Here is a 19,863-nt window from a genome sequence, read left to right as displayed (position 1 = left end):
GAGACCCATATTTTAAATGTCATAAACGTTCGCGACTCAAGTCAATAGACATTATTCGTAAACTCCTGGGAAACATGATGCGAGATGACCCCAAAAAAAAATCTCTTGCGACCCACCTGAGGGTCCCGACCCAGTCTTTAGGAAACAATGATTTAAACCACTTGTACTGTAGCAGAACAAATCTTACAGTATTGTACGTCCTGCTCCTGTCTTTGTCACTGATCTTAAAATTCCAAAAACTGTTGACCTACTTCAGCGAGCTACGCATGAGAACAGTAAGACGGTGACCTACAGTAGGAAAAGACAGAACACTGACTGACTGGTGCGCAGCTGGTTGTGGAGAAAAGCCGTCACTGGATCGACACATTTTAGGGAACGAGTCGTAGTCATTGAATTGAAGTAACTGTGCAAGAAACTAAAGTACGTAAGGAAGTATTTTTGCTTTCTTTCAGCCCACTAACTTCACCAACCCAGTGTACGCCACTCTGTACATGGGAGGACACAACAGCCGTAACTCTCTGGCCAGCACAGATGAGAAGAAGGAGTTACTATGTCGTGGGGACGAGGAGCCCCTCGTGGACCCGCTGACATAGACTGTCCATCTGTCCATCACGCTATTCCAAACAAAACCCCTTTCTTGCCTTTGAATATATATATACGTACATATATATATATAAAAAGAAGTGCAACAAAAATTGATGATAAAAAGTGTGAGAGAAAATTGATTGAAAAAGAAGTGTGAACACTGTATAAAATGTACAAAATGAAGGACTACTTTTGTATGTGATTGCAGTATTATATTTTGTTCTTTTGAGATTCCTTCTGATCAAAAATGATTAACATTTTCTATGAGAGATTTTTAATTTACACTCTGTCCCTTACCCTTTACCCAAATAGCCACTACCTCTGTGCAAAATGAAATGGAAACATGAAAAATCAGAAGAAAAGATGCTATCATTGAAGCAATTTTAACTTTTTATTTTTGTATGAATTGTATAGAAAAGAAAAAAAAACCTTGTTCCATTTCACCAGTGCCAACTGTTTGTTGTTTGTGTTGACTTTGAGCGGGGAGGGCAGAAAGCTAAGTTTTTCCTAAATGGTACATACGTATGTGGTGAGACAGATTCGTGATTGCGCCGGTTGTGTACAGCACATGTAAAATGTTCATACAGTACCTGGTGGTAACTGCAGTAATCCCACGTTGTTTTTTTTCTCAGTGAACAATGTTCATGAAATGATTGTGTTGTCTTCCTTGCACAGAATATCACGTTTTATGGTATTGTGTATAATGTAGGCTTTTTTTGTTGTTGTTGTTTTGTTTGTTTGTTGTTACCCTAAAATGTAAAGCCGCTAGTTTGATTTTCTTACTTTGTTTGTCAGGTGAAGCTTGTGAAGCTTAGAGAAAGAGAATTTTGGCGATGAAGTGAAGAGAGAATGAGAAAGTTTGTGCTGTGTTAAACATTCCATGTATCTGATGGTGGTGGGCGGAGACCAGACGTGCAGAAATACTAGTGCAGATGAATGGCCTTATTTGTGGGTAGGTTACTTGAAGGGCCTTAGCAGGTAAACACAATTAGCTGTCTGCTACGGAGCTCTTCCTCCAGGAGGAAACAGAAGTGGCAATAATGGTAAAAAAAAAAAATGAAGAGGAGACATTATTAAAGTCGGGTTTTATGTCTATTTCTCCATTACTCTGTAAAAAACCACATAACATTCGTCCGGCTGTGTAGCTTTATCTTGTTACTCTATGAGGATTAACGTTGTGTACGTCGACAGTTTTGTATTGACTTGGTCTTAGGTTCGTATTATCCTCAACAGTTACCTGTTCTTACCCAGCTCTCTCTCTCTCTCTCTGGTCTCTCCTGCTCCGCCCCGCTGCTGCTAAACGCTGCCACCCTGGACGCTCTGACACATCCTTACACTTAAGCCTAGCTTATGCTCGACGCTAAGTACGAGAAATACGGAACCCGGGTTCGTCAAACTCGCAAGTTGGTACGTTTTCTGAGACTTTGCGGATTACAGGAAACGGAGCAGTACCACTAGAGACCGTGGGGGCAGTGTTGCGAGAAAACTCACACGAGCGCCCATAAAAAGAACAGCAACAATATGATAGAAGACAGAATAACGATAATCTACATACCGCGCTATATTTATTGTCCGCCCAGACCAACTTTCGTCTCCTGCGCTGCCCTTGTTAAGACAAATCTTTTTCTGAACATGAACATTATCGTGACTTCCTCCACCGTCGCCTCCAAATTGACACCAAACCGGAAATGCATTCGGACCTCGGCACTTTCCCCTAGTCTAGTGGATGTATTGCTTACAAACCATATCCAACTTAAGGTGTTTAGTTTTGTTTTTTAATTGGCGTCAAGCTGGCATTTTTTGTCAGTATCCAAAATAAAAAAGTAAGAAATTGAGAAATAAAATGAACTGTAAATACAATTAAAACGCAATAGCACAAATAAAACAGTGACGTATTTACGTACTGTATGTAAACAGAGCATAAGCTAGGCTTTACCCTCTCTCCAAAAATGCTGCTTCTGTCAGAAATGTGTCAGCCATATCTGAATGCATGTGAAAAGTTCACATTTTTTAACACGTCAATAACTTTTTCTTTTCAATTCTGCTTACCCGTCAGCGCACGACCCTTCTGCTGTTGCATATGTTGTGTCTTTAATTGAGAGACGTACAATCATTTTACCTAAAGGACATTTTTGCAAAAATCATACGTGCATTTCCAGACTTTTTGATTAGTCCATTTTTTAAAACAGAAATGACACATAGCTTTTGTAGTACTCAATGCATGGAGGCTCAGACTTTTTCCTGGAAAGAGACTAATGTTTAATTTTTGCTGGAGTACTTTACAGACAAAATAACAGATATTGTGATAAATAAAATTTTAAAACTTGTACAGAAGATAAACCCAGTGTCTTTTTTCCCCCTGTTTGGTATGTCTTTACCATTAGACATTTGTGAGTTTTTTTGTTTTTTGCCTATTTTTTCTGTAAAATATTAAGCTGCTCTACTGTATGTGGTTACTGTCATTTTCCTTTCTTAAAAACTAAAAAAAAAAAATTTCCCGGCGGACAAATACGGACTGCAGGCACGCCTGTCCAGTGGACACACATTTACAAAGCTTTGACCTGGTGAAAAACTCATTGAAGTATATGTTTTGATCCCCATTTTGCTTCTCCATGTCATAGTTAGTAATCACTGCACATTCAGCAGCTGTTTCCGCCCTTGGTCAATAAAAGAAAATCCTGATTAGGTCCTCATTTCTGATAGTAGCTTTCTTGATTTGAAAACCATTGTTTTTGACAATACAACGTCAAGAGACACAATTCAATTCAGTTCAACTTAATTTAAAGCTTTATTCAGATTTTTTCCCCCTGCATTTTAACAGGTAAACAGCATTGCTTCACGAGTATTTGGGTAAATGCTACTCTGCTATTGTCGCAGTTGTTGGCAGAGTCTTCACAGATTTTAAACAGACTTGGCATGTACACACAGAGACAAATCAGCCGACTCTGTATGGTAATTAAAGACTGGAAATCATGCACTTAAACCAACAAAAGATGAATAACTGAATGCATTAAACTCTTGTTTAATGAGGCAGCAATTCACGAGTAAACAATCACATCAGCTGGGTTGATAATCAGATCGCAAAAGTCAATTTAATCCAGCTTCGGCTCAAAAGTGTCCATCATGTCTGATTGACTGCCCCCCAGGACTGCTCAATTCTTTTGCCCTCACACACTTGTTTTCTATGCCAACTTGCCCCGCTGCCTGTCCACAGCTGGTGCAGATTTGTGCAGACTTTGTTGTTGACAATTGTTGGTTAAATTGTGCAAAAAAAATGTGGTTAATCAAAACAAAATCAAAACATAGTTTAATAAACTTACAGAGTAGTCGTCACTACTGTCACATCTTATATTAAAACTATACTTTCATCAAAAACCCCGGCTAACACTTCACACAGAAACATGCAACAATAGTAATATCCATTCTTAGCAAAAGAAACAACATACAAATTCAACTAAATGCAATCTTTTAAATTGTATTTTCACCATTTCTTCTTAAATTGATATGGTGGCGGGTACCAACCCCAGCCATATGGATCAAAGTTCACTGGATGCCTTTGGCCTTTAGCTCTTCTCTCACCCTGCTCAGGTAGGAAGGGTCAGGATAGCCAAAACTGGTGAGACAGAATTTAAGAAAGGTTTTAGGACAGTATTTCAGGAAACCCCACACTGACAGAGTAACTAATAAAAACGTGGTTATTGTACCGTTCTGGTCCTCCACTGATTGAAGTTTTGTGGTGTATGTCGTTCCAAGTCACCTGGTTTTCCAGCCCAGTTGTTCTTGACGTCCCGACAGTAAAAATAAGCTGCTGGTTAAATGCTTTCCTCAAAAGCATCAGCACTTCATTACCGTCATTGTTGTCTGGCAGATATGCTGTCCTACTAATACCATGGTACTTCTGTCCCGGGTTTGGATGTTTTGTCTGCAAAGGTTCAATGATATTAATATGTATGAAAACAAAACAATGAATCCAGTGTCTATAAATGTCCAAATGAGAACATTTACCGTCTGTGTCCCGCTTGGAATGTTATAGTTAATGGTTATTGTTCCGCATCCTGGAAAACCAGGTAGGGAAGAGGAAGTCTTGTTCGATGTCATTTTTCCAACAGGCTGGTTTCCCACTACTATTCCATAGACATCTTTGCACAGCGGACATATGGGCCCATTGCTATCCATCGAACGTTGCAGACATCCGTCACAGAATTCATGCTTACAGTTGAGCTGTTTCTTATTGGTGAATTTGTCCAGGCATATGGGGCAGTTGTCGCCCTCATCATTTTTTGATTCTTTGGTGCTCAATTTACATATGTCATGGCTGGGTCCCTGCATCCCACTCAGCTCTAGTCCACCGACGGCCCCCTCTGACTGATGCTCATAGCTTTGCTGCATCCAGATGTTTACGCCACCAATGTCGTGGCTTTGCTTTGACCTCATGTGCGATGTTACAAATTTCTGGTACAAACGAAGAAGAGCTCTTTGAGCATGGCTCTCCATGGCAACGTTCCCATCACTTCTGTGCAAGGCCATGATGTCTACATTTCCTCCGATGGTGTTTGTTTCTATCAGGTCCACATTGAACTTTGTTTTGATTTCATTCAGTTGTTCCATAAAGGAGTTCCTCATATAACACCATCGATTCAAGTCCATGGAGAGACCAGTTTTAACAAGTGGGTCGTTGATCTTCATCCCAATCGTCAGTTGTTTGTCAGTAGAGGCTGCTGAAGGAGTGGTGTTTATCGTGGCGATCTTGTTTCTATGTAAACATTCCTTCACGGAGTCTTGACTGTGTTTGGGCCCACATACTGTAACTTCTTGAGAGGAAATGGTGAGAAAAAGCTTGTTCTCATATTTCTGGATGATGTTCAGTATGGTGCTACAGTCTTCTGGAGCCATGGTTTTGAACGGAACAACAAAGCCATTGGATTCCGTTATGGAATTCTGAACTAGATTAGTGAACTCACTGCGTGCCTTCTTCAGATCTGCATATGGGTGTTTTGGTTTAAAATTCACTGTCACCTCTGATTTAATCTCTACTCCATTATCTTTCTCAATACATTTCATTTTTTCTCCGTAGATCTGGTTCACATACCAGAAATGTCCAACAGAAACACTGCAGCTCCTCAGCTCTTCTTCTGCTTCCTTCATCATGGTCATTGCCAAACTGATTATCTGGCTTTTTTCCTCTGTTTTTTTTCCCTCCTGGAATAAAAATAAAATCATTGTTTTGTTTTCTCTAGTAAACAGTAGATATTAGTAACACAGTAGATGTTCTGCACGACTCACTTCTTGTTGATCGAGAGAAGAACTGGGTGGTTTGAACTGTGTTACTGTGACTGATATGTTTCCTTCTTTGTTGGTCAGTGTTTGTCCATACAGGTTATCTAAACACGTTTGGTCTAAAAAAAAAAAAACATGAATTAAATTCTCAATAACATTAGGATGACATTTTATAAGCATTATTAAAAAAAAAACATGAATTAAACTCTCAATAACATTAGGGTGACATTTAGTTATGCATTACACCTAAATTATAAGCATTATTTTCAAATATTATTAGTAGAAAAAACTTAAATCTTAAAGGGGACACATTATGCTTTTTAGATGCGGCTCATATGGTTCCCTTTAAGTTGTAATTAACCACTGCATGCTCCTCCCTCCTCAACTACAGGGATAGGAGGAGACCAGACAACAGCTTCTTGTAACAATGGCAATGGTTGACCAGCGAGAGAGAAATGGCTGCCAGTAAACAGGCTGATTCTGACAGGCACATGGTCAATTGAACATTTTCCCAGCATCAGATAACTAACTGTGGTCCAACCAGAGTCAGAACCAGAACCAGATGAATATCGAGAGCTAAGAATTAACCTGAAGTTTTGGCAGTGGATAGTAACTTCACACAAATATTAGTAAATTCAGTATAATATGCCCCCGTTATTATAAAGTGTACCTTTAGCAGGCCTTATAATTATCTGAGCAGTGTCCTTTGAGGCATTAACAACGTCAAAGTTTATGTGCAATGTGTTCTTGTTGGCCCAACTCTGAAGGATTTTCTGGAGGTTTCTTTTATAGTTTGATTCTTCAATCATCCCTGACCAGTTGATGGACAGTGGGAGAGAAACTTGATCTTTGTCCTGTAAAAAAGTCACAAGAAATTAGAAACTATTATTGATATTTAGAATCATGTGATCTGAAACACGATCCCAAGGTAAAAAACATTTGTCATCCCAGCAACCAACGCTGCATCCGGTAGTTTGCCTTTTTAAATAGTGCCACCAAGTGGATAACATACCACTTGACATACAAATGCACTGTGGGAGCTTAATTATTAACACAAAAGGAACTAAACTGAAGAATAGAAGTGAAAAATAAAATGTCTTTTTTAAAATCAATTTTAGGCCTAAACACTTTCTCAAGTATAGTACATTTCTTCTTTTTTTTTGTAGAATTCTGAGGGGTTTCTTCACACCTGTCAGCAAAAATTAAAGTACAGATATTTATTCAAGTTCAGTTTGTTATATGTGAAGAATATTACAACTGTCTTAGAACATTTTGACTTTAACTTCAAATTCCTAGAATTTTAGGAATGAGACCAACTTTGTGAATATGTGACCCCTGCTGTAAAAGATTGTTAGGCCCCTCCAAGTACTGAGCATGAAGAAAAAGGGACAATAAAGTCCCATCAAATCACTCACTTGATCAGGCCCAACAGATGATGCTGGAGGGTTAGGGTTAGGTCTGCTCCAGCCATCCTGATGGTGCATCTAAAACAAAAAGGAGAAAGTTAATGCTTTAATAATTCAGAAAATAAAAAATAAAAAACACGTTGTGGCCAGGATGTTATGAAATACAATCTAATTATGACTTTAAGGATCTGCCCTGTAATCTTAACAGTTTCAAAACCAAATAAGTCATCACGTTGTGTAACATTTAATTATTACAAATACATCAGTAAATGGCTAGCTGAGGTCTGACAGATGCGGAAATCTCTACCACAATATCTCTGTGTCCATTAAAAAACAATAAAAACAAAAAATAAAAAACTCTACTCACATTGTCCACAGGCATTTCGCCGTTGCTCGCCATTCTGGCCGTCTTATTACTTTAAGACAATAACATTAATTTATACACAGCCTGCCATTGTTAAAACAATTGTTTGATATAAAGTGTAATTACAAAATATCAACATTACATGGCTCGACTTCACTTTCGGTTACAACACAGAAACCAAATCTACAGAATACTGCAGCATGGGTTTCATGTTTATTCAGCGAATTTGAACCAAAAACAAGTTCGCAGCCGATGTTACAACACATAACGTTTTAAAATCACAAATGTGCTTACAAATAATGACAACAAATATGACTTACGGGTTGCCTTCTGCGAGCACGAACTCGGCTTCCACCTGGTAAACGAAAGTAAAAGTGTTGTCGTTTTACGAAGTGACGTCACCGAAGGTTTTTTTATATATATTATATATCACATTCTAAACTGAACATCTGTAAGGTTTGTGTCAAGCACGTAAGGTGAGCAAAATTCCTTAAAAACAATCGCGGAAAGATCATTAAATGAGTCGACTTTTAAAGGCGGATCGCGTTGCAAAATATCGCGAGATTTCCACCAGGGACTCGACTCAACGTTTTCATGGCTCTGGTGAATGTACATGTATTTGATAAATAAAACGCTGAGTTTAGCGCTTGTCATATGTTAAATTACAAACAGTATGTCCAGATAAGTCGGGACAAAATGCACTTAAAAAATATTATTTAATAACAACATAAACGACTAAAACAGGGGTCACGACTGAGTCAAGTATTGTGTTAATTTAATTAAAAGTTTCAGTTGGAAATGAAGATACAATAATGCCATTCCAAACATTTTCAATTGAAAACTGTCCTCAGAAGAAAACTCGTGTCGGACCTTTAGAACTGAACTGTCTTTCACGCAGCTATCGTTTTTTTTTTACACCACTATTAAATGTAAACACGGTTTTAACTAAACAGCCGATTATCTGTCGTAGTTAATTAGTTCATTGTTACCTTTTCAAAATATTCGGTGAACGCCCTTTTCATCTTTACTTTTCGTTTGTCTGAGCTTTTTTGTCAAGTGTTGAAGACGTCGATTTTAGAACTGTTGTGTTAGAACTGAACTGTTAACTGAAACTAACATCTTTTAACTTCCTTATAATTTAACGTTTCAGGTCATTATCAAACTGGAGTAGAACTTACATATTCTGTCGCACATGTTTAATGCATCTCACATCACAAAGCTAATAATTTTAATTTATATATTAGTACTGAACACGAGGCCAAAATGCGTCTGACTTGACAAATGTTAATGTAGTCCATTATTACACAGACACGATGGTGAAATGTGCACAATCTTTTTATTTTTTTCATCTTTCAACAAACTGTATCTGGTCCACCATTTTTTCGAATATATATATATATATAAAATAATGATTACTACTATGTAACTTAGGTGCGAGAAACACATATATCTTGTGAAAACCAAACACTTTTAAAAGCTATTTCAAACTGAAATATAGCAGAACATTGTAACATACTGTCTTTTTCCGTGTGTCTTTGCTGTGATCTTAGCAGGTCGCACAATAGACTTAAAAATACTGAAAGAATATGACAAAAAATAAAATAAAATAAAATACAAAAACATCACTGTAATTATGATTAAAAAACACTCTGTAACAACAACAACAAAACAAACACAACATTCTTTCTTCTTCTGTTCGACTTCAATTTCCTCTAGTGATTCTTCAGTCATTTCTTCATAAGGTGAATTAACGTTCAGTCTAAACAAACATGCACTTCAACTCCGTCAGCCCAGCTCCTTCAGCTTCCTTATCTTTGGTGAGATTGTTGACGATTATGAATATAGAGTGCAATTCACTTTTCATTTTTATTTGTTCTGACAGAAAAAGCTGAGTGGATACAGGTGAGGCTGCCACAGAGGCACTGTTTGTACGTAGACGTTAGCAGGAGAAGGCATCAGTGTGAGTCGCAGCAACGGCACGGCGCCAGGGAGGTTGATGACATCATCACCAGCAAGCAGAGTGATTATTCAGTTTCGTCCTTCAAGGTGAACCTGTAACATGATTTAATGACAATCAAGTTATAAAACAGATAAAACATTAAACACATATATATATATGCACCTGCTGTTGATCAGGAAGAAAGACAGAGAATTTGAGTGTTTGGTCTGAATTTTTTTTAAAGCTAAACTATTAATAAGACCCAAATAAAACATTGTTTTTTAATATTATTTTGCATTAGTCAGCAGCACATCAGTAGCCCCACCACATAACTATTAATAAGACCCAAATAAAACATGTAATTTTTTAAACTGCATTAGTCAACAGCACATCAGTAACCCCACCACATCATACACCAAATAATTCACTTTTATTTATTTTATTTATTTTTACTACAACATATTAACCAAATGATATAACCATGTAACTACTCTTAAGATAACAAAACTCACCATTCTGTGACTCCAGATGTTAGGTCAACTTGACCCAACTCTATCAGGACCTGCAGACCAAAAGACATGTTAACATCTGTTTAAAAAAACATTTTTTTCCTTACCTGTTTTGTATATAATGTTTATTTGCGCCACCGAGATTAACACTAAAACTATAATTTGTTTAACTGATTTAATTTTCATCTTTGGTTTTTGGCACAGTCTAAAACAAACAGAGAGGAAATGAACAGCCCTAACTGACAACTACAAAGCTCTGAGAATATTCTATGGAATATTGCAGGCTTGATTGATTCTCCTTGTTGATAAGAGTAATAAAAATGATAGATAATTGTGATTGATTATTTTTATTGACAGCCCTTGTAATTAAATGTGATATTACCTGGCGTCCTTCTCCAAAAAGGCCTCACAAATTATTAGGAGAGCTTTACCTTTAAAGTGAGTTTTTTTTTTTAAGCAAATGAAGATGTTTCAGAACCTGCTGCATTAACAGACAGTAAGGACTGTTGTGAAAGAGATATGTTTACTGACTGTCTGCTATTTAAAGCCCAGGACGGGAGTGTCCTGTTGGCTGATCTGCATTGTCTCCACATCAAATCTCACTATTTCTAACTCACACTGACAGAATGGAACCTCTACGTGTTTGATGTCATATAACAAACATGTAAAAAAAGCTCAGCCTCGCACTCACCTGTCCGATGACGTCTTTGCTTCTGAAGGAGGCGGAGTTGTTTTTCACCGACACACTGAGTCGTCTGAATCTTAGCTCGTCCACGGTCAGGTTGTACTCAAACCTCAGATTAGACACAAGAAACAATTTAACGTGAACTGTGAGACTCAAAAAGACAAAGAGGAAAGAAAAATCTCTTTACCTCTCATTATACTCCGGTTGGACGTCCTTCTTCTTCACAGCTGTCTTCCTCTTGGTGGCTTTGCTTTTATCCGGCAGCAGCATGAGCGACACATAGCTGTCTGTACCAGAGGCAAGACCTCTGCTCATCAAAAATAAAAAAAATAAAAAATTAACAGTTAAAATGTTGTTAGGTTTAGTAGGATTAGAGTTGTATATTTCCAGTGTATCTAAAAAGTAATAAACATAATAAAAAAATATTGAGTCCCTTATCCGTTCCACAATGGGAAAATTTACAGTATGAGTCTTTGCAACTGACACAGGCTGCCACAGGAGGCGCCATTAAGTACGTGGTTGCAACTCACAGGCTGCTGCATGGGAGGAGCCATTTGTGATACATGGTTCCTCTGGGAATCAAACCCAACATTTCCTGCACTTTGCTTGCGAGGCAGGTGTGCAAACCACTTTACTATGGATCCACAGAATCCCTGGAGTGAACACAATCCTGAGTGGCCCTGATGCAGCAGCCTATTTGGAGGACACACACACCTGCAAGCGTGGACGACGACGATGAGCTTTCTTTCTTGAGAGGTGTACGACAGAGACAACTTCACCTGCCCGTGCCCGTCTCTACCTCCAGAGGCAGCGCAGGGCAGAGTCCCTGCACTGATCATGTCCACCATCTTTGATTCCAGAATCTATTGATAACAATAGAACAGCATCAGGAGGTGAACCTCTTTTGTAAGGCAAGCACACTGACCCTTCTTCCACCAACCTTCAGTTCTGCCCTCAGTAAGATCTGGCTCTGAGACAAGGCTCCATCCAGAGGCAACCACTGATCCAGAGTCAGCTGTGGCTCCGCAAGAAGTGACCTGACAGGAACCACGACAGACCCCATTGGCTGGTCCCAGCCACTTGACAACTGCAGGGCAGGAACGCACATTCAAAGACTTGATGACAAACTGGTAAACTTTGATTAAAATGCTACAGTAAAATCTGAATGTTCTATTAATACTGGGCCACTTTATACCTTTACTACCAGCATCTGCTGTTTAGGGTCAAGGACCATGAAGTAGAAGGACTTGTTCCACTCAGGGCTGGTACTGCGATCACACAACTATGAAAGGACGCATGGTTACGTTGTTAAATATATTTAAATATATTTATATTTATATTTAAATATATATAAGTTCCTTCTCCCACAGCATAAGGAAAGCTTTGGTGGAAGAATTCTTACATTGGTTTTGTATGACGTTCCACCCAAACTGAGCTCAGCTCCAGCTTTGGGTTCCTTTCCACTTTTCTTTAGCTGATAGGACAAAAAAATATGCTATGAAGTTTTGTCATGGAAGGAAGGATTTTCACACACAATGCAGTGATAAACTGGCGTCGACCTACAGGCAGTGAATGTGCTCCCTGGATATGAACGAAGAGCAGAGCCGCGTGAGGTACAGTCTTGTTCTGAAACGTCTGGAGTGACTGGAGCTGCAGCACCTGTGACACGGAGCACATCAGGAAAAAGGCAGTTATATATATACAGTATATTCACACACATATATATGTATATGTACATTTATACATATATATGTGTGTGAATATATACATATATCAGAAGGTAAAATCATTATATAAAGAGTCACCTCATCAAGTCTGACTGAGTTGGACACAGTAGGGACCCACTCCACTATCAAGTGGACTCGACCAGACTTGACATCATTAAGTGTATACCACTGAAAAAAGGGAGTTAAAAGTCCTTCATTATAGAGCATTTAAAAAACAACAACAACAACAGCAATTAAAAAAACTACAGCATCTGAGAACGTGTTGTTGACTGACCTGATCTAAATACTGTGAACTCAGGACCTCACTCAGATTAATACTGAACCTATGAATGAAAGAACAAACATTAAATATATATATATATTAATTTAAATAAACATGTAAATGATCAGTAGAGTTGAAATTTTTATTTAAAAAAAAAGAAATAATTCTCATGCATTTAAAAACATCTCAGGTGGACAGGCCTATAGTTGGTGCAGCTCATTCATCGACACTCACCGGCCCAGGAAGTCATCAGAATCTATGTCCTTATCAAAAACTTCAAACTTGATCACATGGCTGTGGTTTCCACTTAGAACTGTCTGTTAAACCCACAAGAAGAAAAGGGTCATTTGTCCAAAATAAATGTCTTTCACAACAGATTACAAAAACATGAGTTGGACCGGAGACGTTGTTTCATACCTCGTACATTTCATTCCACGTCGGGTTGAGGTTCTCTTTGATGCACTGACTCTTAAATGAGACCCCACTTATGTTGATTTTGACGTAGGGGTCACTCTTGCCCTTCACCATGCCTCCCATCAGGTTGTCCTTGGCAACAAGGTTGCTGGCCTCAAGCAGGTGAATCCTCAGCACCCCCTGCAGGTTGAACGATGCAATTGATTGAGTTTCAGTTTATTTGGTAATCCTGGGAATCTTGAATATAACATGTCTATAGTCATTTTCCAACTACTTAAATTAATTACATGTATCAACTTGGCATATGATTATAATTCTCTATTTTTATCTCTATTTTATTTCTATATTAACTTACATTTGCCATCTAACTACATACATGTTTTTAAATATTTGTTTTAAAATATATATTTATGTATATCATCTAAAACAGGGGTGTCAAACTAACGCGTGTGTTTAAAGTAGTAAGAAAACTATTGAATGAATATTTGAATCAAAAGAAAAGAAAAAAGAAGAAAAAAAGAGGCTTCCAGATGGATTATTCCAGCATATTCATTGTTTTACCTTTAGAATATTTGAATCAAAAGAAAAGAAAAAGAAAAAAAGAGGCTTCCAGTTGGATCATTCCAGCATATTCATTGTTAGATATCTACCTTATAAATTATAAACCCACCTCTCGACCAAAGTCTTTTGAAGGAGTGGTGTGTGGTGGAAGAACTTCAGAAGGTTCCAGAACGTCTTTGTGTTCTGCTGGTGCCAGGGTTTTAGCAGGAAGACCAGTCACTGTGGCTTGAGCGAGGTTACCCAGACCAGACCTACATTAAACCACACACACACACACACACACACACACACGCAGAGTGCAGGATGTAATTAAAAGTTTAAGTTGATTACACACCAACGACTATGTGATTATGGGGTAAACGTGCAGAGCAGAGCTTACTCTTCTGTTTGCTCCTCCTGTGGTTTAAACGGCAGTGATGGAGGCTGCTCCACCTCCGCTGTCGCCTCCTCCATCTGGGCAAATTTACACATCATATTAAGGAGGTGCAAATGTGAAATGAAGAAGAGAAAACATGAGGAAACTGGTATGTGGTGCAACGTACAGCAGCGGAAGGAAACCAGTTGTCAGACGTAGTTCTAGCTGCTGCTTCAGGCTGTTGTTCTGTAACGGATCTAAACACAAACAAACACCACGTCATCACAGATACTGTTGTTATCTCTTATTAGTTACAGTTGCGATGCATATTTGAAGAGCACTCAAAGCATGACATGAGAGGACGCCGTGCAGGAACACGTCATCTCCAACACTCACTCATCTGCGACGTTTTCCTCTCTCTCAGCTGCTCTAAACACCTCCTCCCTGCTGGACACCGTCTCTGCCTTCTTGGGACTCGTAACAGAAGGCTGTGGAGCTTCAGTCATCCTGGAGCTGAGGATCTGTCAACGGGATTTCAGTAGTTGTTCAACTGTTGATCCAAGTCAGTGGTAGTATAACGTCCTGGCTGCTCCGTGTTCTCGTACCTTTAGTTCAGCCCTCAGCAGGATCTCACTCTCGGGGAGAGCGCCATCCAGATGTAACCACTGGTCCAGGACCAGCTGTGGCCTGGAGAGCAGCTCCCTCACAGGGAGAACCAGAGATCCAATTGGCTGTTCCCAAGCACTTGACAACTACAGAGGTTTAACAACATTAGAATCACCATATATACTGTATATATATATATATATATACATATATATATTATATTTATTTATATATTTTGTATATACCTTTATGACCAGCATCTCCTCTCTGGGATTTTGAACCATGAACAGGAATGACTCATTCCAGTCTGGTGATCTGGAGCGTTCACACACCTTCATTAGAGAAAAGAATGAAAAAAAAAAAACAGAAGGAAAAAGTCTGTCATGGTAGATTGTTTATATAAATTCCTTATTCCTGATATGGTATTACAGTAAACCAGTTCCATTCCTTTAACCTCAGCCATCTCACCCTGGTTTTGTATGTTTTGTTTCCAAACACAAGCTCAGCTGCAGCCTTGGGCTCCTTCCCACTTTTCTTATACTGTAAATACAGAATAATAACACAGGAGTTGTGATGTACTGTCATAACAGCAGTTACTACTCTCTGTACTCTCTACAGTACTGAGAACTTACAGGTAATGAGTGAGCTCTGTCCAAATAAATGAAGAGAAGAGCTGCTGACGGACTGGCCCTGTTCTTGTAGGACTGGAGGGACTGAAGCTCCATCACCTGCAGCAAACAATCCACATTAAAAAGGTCAGCAGATTCTATTTGATTTATTTCTATCTTAATCTACTATTTTTACTCTTTGTATATATATTTCCATGCATGGAAAGGACGAAAAAGCACTAACTTGGCCTAAAGTGTCATCACAGGACAACGCTGGGACCCACTCTGAAATCAGACGCACGCGTCCAGACTTCACGTCGTTTAAGGTGTACCACTGAAACAAAGACACGTAGATCCAGGGTCAGAGTCGGTGAATGCAGCAGAGGATCACACGCTGTGTCGCTAATCACCGACCACTCACCTGGGCTGTGGACTGAGACCGAATGATGTCTGCCACACTGAGGCTGAATCTGTTTACAGATAAAAAAAAAAAAAGATAAAGACACAGAGGAGAGAAGGAAAAAATATAAAAAAAAAAAAAAAGATAAAGACAGAGGAAGGAGAGAAGGAAAAAATATTTTTTTTACATAGATCCAAGTGAACAACAGTAAATACTGTATGTCTCCAGCTGATTAATGTCCATTAATCATTAGTCATGATTAATGGTGATCATAGTTATTCACAATTAATCATGATTAATTGATAAATTGAGATTGAAAATGTTAATAGTTCGACAGCCCTATTTTTTAAAAAAAACACAAATGTGAGTGTACGACTCTCACCTGCCCAGGAAGTCGTCTTTGTCCATGTCTTTGTCATACAGTTCTACCTTCACCTCCTGTCCAGGCTGGGGTTTCAGAACTTTCTGTGAGAGTAAAGCGTATTCGCCACTGGTTATGACACAAAGGATTTATTTGTTATGTTTAAAGATACGTAAAATCTTACGTCCGTGTCTACACACCTCATACATTTCATTCCAGAACGGGTTGAGATTCTCCTTGATCACGTTACTCTTAAACATTTCCTCCCCAACGGTGATGTTTGCGTAGGGGTCGCTCTTGCCTTTCATCATACCGCCCATTTTGTTGTCTTTGGCAACCAGATCCTGAGCCTCCAAGAGGATGAGTCTGAGCAGGCCCTGGAAGGACAGAATTTAAAAATCAATTTCAAATTTCTTTCTTGTATTGTGTGTCACAGTGTGAGAGTCCACTACCTCGGAGGCGAAGCCCAGGTCTGGAGACGTATGAGCGGGGCGTGTTACAGCAGGGCTGGATGGCTCCTCAATCACGTTAACCTCTTCGTTTACGTCAGCATCTTCCTGCAAAGTGGATGAAGAAATGGTCTCCACGGTAGGAGTGTCAGCTGAACTTGACCTTTAAATGAAGAACAGCAACAGTGACGCAAATATGCTGTCGAAGCAGTGACTCCGGGTCACATGATGACAGAGAAAGCTGAATGTCTCACCTCTGTGTGGTTTCTGGTTCGGGTTTTTTCTGGGCAGGGGAAGGGTCTGACACTAGAGTGACCCTGGCTTTATCAGTGGCACCGGGACATTTGCTAGGAATCAGCAGCTGTAGGTGAAGTCACATTATGGTTAGTTAAGAAGCTTGGTTATGGTGATTATATCACACCTAATCCGAAATGACCACAAAATTTGACTTACTCTTTTGACTAAATAGTAACATAGTCTAATTTAGTCCAAAAAGTTTTTAGGTCAACAGATTTAAAAATTATTTTAGTTGACTAATAACTAGGCAATATTTAATATTTTCATGTCTAAATTTACTAAACATCTGTTCACAAATCTTTCATAGCTTGGTTCCTCACCTTAAGTTCAGCTCTCAGGAGAACCTGACTCTCTGGTGAGGCTCCATCCAGATGAAACCACTGGTCCAGGACCAGATCTGGTTCAGACAGCAGCTCTCTAAGAGGAACCACCAGAGAACAGATGGGTAGAGTCCAGCTGTGGGAGAACTGCAAACACAAGACAGAAGGTAATGAATAAGTTTACCTTCGTATCAGTACCTGAAGTAGAGACATGGAGTACTACTACCTTAACAAGAAGAATATCTTCTCTGGGATCTCGGACCTGGTAACTGAAAGCCTCATTCCACTGAGGCGCTGTGGTGCGTTCACAGACCTTTAAAAAAAAGATTGGTGGTCAGTTTAGAGAATACTTTTAATCATAGTATTATTGGAATTAAAACATGAAATCACTACTCACTGTAGTTTTGTGAGATGTTTTTCCAAGAATAATCTCTGCTCCCACTTTTGGATCCTTTCCACTCTTTTTGACCTACAGAGGGATAAATGGGACAATGATGGTCCTTAACAAGTCCCGGCTGCAGAGGTATGAATCACTGATTATTGAAGTACTCACTGGTAAACCATCTGCCTGTTCGATGTACACAAAGAGCAGAGCAGTGGAAGGAACTGCTTTGTTCTGGTACGACTGTCTGGAATGGAACTGAAGAACCTGAAAAACACAGGAGGAAGTCATTAGTATGTGCTGTTACACAGCCTGGTACACAAGGTCTCCAGACTCAGACTGGAAATACTGACCTGGTCCAATCTGTCTGAGTCTGAGGCTGTCGGAACCCAGTCCAGAATTAAATGAACTCGGCCCGATTTCACATCACTGAGTGTGTACCACTGATGAACAAAGAAGAGACGAAGGACACGTTTACTCCTAGTGACAGATGAAGTACTTCAGTACTTCAGTACCAAATGTTGTTTCCTTCAGATAGTTAATCCCTCCTTAGGTAAGAACGTTCTCACCTGATCAGTGTACTGAGATTCTATGATGTCTTTCAGATTTATCTTCAACCTGAATGACAAAAACTGAGATTAGACGCCATCTTTATAAATCTTTTTTTTTTCAGTTTGTGAAAACGTGTGAAAAATCACCTTCCCATGAAGTCGTCCTTCATGTCCACGTCCTTGTCAAACACTTCTATAACTAGCTCCTGGCCGGGCAGTTCGGTCAGAATCACCTGCAGGGTTAAGGTTATTATTGTTATTTATTTGTGAACAAAAAAAGCAAAGACAAACCAATTCAGTTTCTTTAATAACCTCCTGGTAATCATTACCTCGTACATCTCGTTCCACGTAGGGTTGAGATTGCTCTTGATAACGTTACTCGTGAATGTTTCACCACCAATGTTAATCTTAACGTAGGGGTCACTCTTGCCTTTGATCATTCCTCCCATCATGTTGTCTTTTGGAACCAGATTCTGCCCTGCCAGCAGGTGGATTCTAAGAAGTCCCTAAAATAAATCAAAAACAACACCGTGAGTGTCAGACAGGGTTTGGACCACAAGAGGGAGGGACATGCACATCTTTCTGTTTACCTCCGTCGCAAAGCTGGGATGAGGCGCAGTGTGTTGGGGCAGTTGTTTGGACTTTCCAGCTGCCACATCAGAGGACACATTGGCTTGAATGTGTTCCTCATCCAACCACAAAACCTGAAGATGTTACAGAGAAAATGAAAAAAAGAATAAGAAATATCTGGCAAATGACTTTTACAGTGCAGCAAGGTTGAATGTCTCTGCTGTCGTTTACCCTCAGAACTGCGTTGATGTAGATGCGACTGGCATCTCCAGAGTTGTCCAACTGGAACCACTGGTCCAGAGAAAGGTTGGAGTTGGACAGTAAACGGGACAAGGGAAGGGACAGACTGCCCAAGGTCTGCACGCGGTCAGCATCCTTCACCTGAGTTAAACAGAGTTGATTTCATATTATTGAAACCGAACCTACAGCAGTTCTGGCAGTGATCCTGACGACAGGTACCTGAATGTCAAGGTCTTGTTTGAGTGGATCTTGGATGAAGAAGGTGAAAGCTTCCTCCCACTCTGGATTAATGGTTGTGTAACACGTCTGGAATGAAGAACAGCATCATTTTTATCTCAATGGAATGCTCATCAATAAATAAAATGCAACCTTGAACCAAATCTAAAATGGAATATTTGACAGTCACCTTGCTCTCTCTGGTAACATCCTGCACTGACAACTGCACCATGGGGTTTGGATCCTTGTTGCCCTTCTTCATCTACAACAAACCCACATGTGGTTCAATGTGAATGTTTATTAGATACCATAGCAACAGGAAACATAGAAATAGAGCAAGTCTTTGTGGTTTAATCAGGAAGTTCAAGTACGCACTAACAGAAGCTACACAGAGGGGTTTTTTTTTCTTCTCTCAAATACTTTGCCAGTGCTGTTTTATTTTGTGTACGACGTCAGCAGCAGAACTCAGACCGATGTGTTTCAAAAGTCATGGAGTCAGAGGACAAGGCAAAAGGCAGTGTGGAATGTCTGACAGGTGGTAGTTACAGCCCCACTTAATTTAACCACACACACACACAGAGAACGGAACTCTGAGCACTGAGCTGGCACGAAACGCAGCACAGAGGGTAGAGATATTTGACTCACAGGAAGTGCCTCCGCCTTGTCGAGATATACTACCAAGATGGCTGAAGAGGGAGGATCAGCAGTCTTACTGGTCACACTCTGGTTCTTCTGTATGATCTGCAGAAGATAACGAAGAGTTGAAGACTCAAAAAAAA

At 39.5% G+C, this 19,863-nt stretch overlaps 3 protein-coding genes across 3 annotated transcripts in view; 1 reads left to right on the top strand and 2 right to left on the bottom strand.

The window, feature by feature from the left end:
* Positions 1-2,921, top strand: part of LOC103386004 (low-density lipoprotein receptor-related protein 1-like) — a 98,270-nt gene extending 95,349 nt beyond the window's left edge. Inside the window, exon 91 of the mRNA XM_025059921.1 lies at positions 453-2,921. Coding sequence (XP_024915689.1) covers positions 453-593 — 141 coding nt within the window. The 3' untranslated portion in view covers positions 594-2,921. The remainder of the gene's footprint in view (positions 1-452) is intronic.
* A 436-nt stretch (positions 2,922-3,357) lies between these two features.
* On the bottom strand, positions 3,358-8,759 carry LOC103385995 (uncharacterized). Its single transcript, XM_008320060.3, has 9 exons — positions 8,622-8,759; positions 7,953-7,987; positions 7,636-7,684; positions 7,278-7,346; positions 6,533-6,716; positions 5,869-5,981; positions 4,591-5,784; positions 4,290-4,507; positions 3,358-4,198 (listed from the first exon to the last, which is right to left on the bottom strand). Exons 1-9 carry the CDS (start codon positions 8,652-8,654, stop codon positions 4,129-4,131), a joined length of 1,965 nt encoding a protein of 654 aa, XP_008318282.1. The 5' UTR covers positions 8,655-8,759; the 3' UTR covers positions 3,358-4,128.
* A 190-nt stretch (positions 8,760-8,949) lies between these two features.
* esyt1b (extended synaptotagmin-like protein 1b) overlaps positions 8,950-19,863 on the bottom strand; it is a 17,289-nt gene continuing 6,375 nt past the window's right edge. Inside the window, exons 13-52 of the mRNA XM_008320069.3 lie at positions 19,730-19,825; positions 19,275-19,346; positions 19,088-19,174; positions 18,860-19,009; positions 18,649-18,762; positions 18,388-18,564; positions 18,206-18,291; positions 18,077-18,125; positions 17,861-17,950; positions 17,679-17,774; positions 17,523-17,594; positions 17,352-17,438; positions 17,126-17,272; positions 16,763-16,869; positions 16,512-16,671; positions 16,260-16,436; positions 16,081-16,163; positions 15,720-15,768; positions 15,543-15,632; positions 15,323-15,418; positions 15,159-15,230; positions 14,936-15,022; positions 14,690-14,836; positions 14,481-14,605; positions 14,272-14,341; positions 14,109-14,182; positions 13,839-13,980; positions 13,172-13,348; positions 12,989-13,071; positions 12,767-12,815; positions 12,571-12,660; positions 12,329-12,424; positions 12,168-12,239; positions 11,961-12,047; positions 11,706-11,852; positions 11,480-11,628; positions 10,953-11,072; positions 10,772-10,874; positions 10,084-10,133; positions 8,950-9,684 (exon numbers count right to left, since the gene is read on the bottom strand). Of these exons, the coding sequence (XP_008318291.1) occupies positions 9,657-9,684; positions 10,084-10,133; positions 10,772-10,874; positions 10,953-11,072; positions 11,480-11,628; positions 11,706-11,852; positions 11,961-12,047; positions 12,168-12,239; positions 12,329-12,424; positions 12,571-12,660; positions 12,767-12,815; positions 12,989-13,071; positions 13,172-13,348; positions 13,839-13,980; positions 14,109-14,182; positions 14,272-14,341; positions 14,481-14,605; positions 14,690-14,836; positions 14,936-15,022; positions 15,159-15,230; positions 15,323-15,418; positions 15,543-15,632; positions 15,720-15,768; positions 16,081-16,163; positions 16,260-16,436; positions 16,512-16,671; positions 16,763-16,869; positions 17,126-17,272; positions 17,352-17,438; positions 17,523-17,594; positions 17,679-17,774; positions 17,861-17,950; positions 18,077-18,125; positions 18,206-18,291; positions 18,388-18,564; positions 18,649-18,762; positions 18,860-19,009; positions 19,088-19,174; positions 19,275-19,346; positions 19,730-19,825 (4,053 nt within the window). The 3' untranslated portion in view covers positions 8,950-9,656. The remainder of the gene's footprint in view (positions 9,685-10,083; positions 10,134-10,771; positions 10,875-10,952; positions 11,073-11,479; positions 11,629-11,705; positions 11,853-11,960; positions 12,048-12,167; positions 12,240-12,328; positions 12,425-12,570; positions 12,661-12,766; positions 12,816-12,988; positions 13,072-13,171; positions 13,349-13,838; positions 13,981-14,108; positions 14,183-14,271; positions 14,342-14,480; positions 14,606-14,689; positions 14,837-14,935; positions 15,023-15,158; positions 15,231-15,322; positions 15,419-15,542; positions 15,633-15,719; positions 15,769-16,080; positions 16,164-16,259; positions 16,437-16,511; positions 16,672-16,762; positions 16,870-17,125; positions 17,273-17,351; positions 17,439-17,522; positions 17,595-17,678; positions 17,775-17,860; positions 17,951-18,076; positions 18,126-18,205; positions 18,292-18,387; positions 18,565-18,648; positions 18,763-18,859; positions 19,010-19,087; positions 19,175-19,274; positions 19,347-19,729; positions 19,826-19,863) is intronic.

The sequence above is a fragment of the Cynoglossus semilaevis genome, chromosome 11, assembly GCF_000523025.1.
Source record: "Cynoglossus semilaevis isolate Cse_v1.0 chromosome 11, Cse_v1.0, whole genome shotgun sequence".
In the NCBI taxonomy this organism is placed as follows: domain Eukaryota; kingdom Metazoa; phylum Chordata; class Actinopteri; order Pleuronectiformes; family Cynoglossidae; genus Cynoglossus; species Cynoglossus semilaevis.
This window is presented reverse-complemented; position numbering and strand designations above follow the sequence as displayed.

Excerpts from the sequence above, each read along its gene's own strand:
- LOC103385995 (XM_008320060.3), bottom strand. The coding sequence starts at position 8,654 with ATGAAAAGGGCGTTCACCGAATATTTTGAAAAG. Across the intron at positions 7,988-8,621 it reads TCACCGAATATTTTGAAAAG|GTGGAAGCCGAGTTCGTGCT; the intron begins GTAACAATGAAC and ends TTCGTTTACCAG. Across the intron at positions 5,982-6,532 it reads AATTATAAGGCCTGCTAAAG|ACCAAACGTGTTTAGATAAC; the intron begins GTACACTTTATA and ends TTTTTTTTTTAG.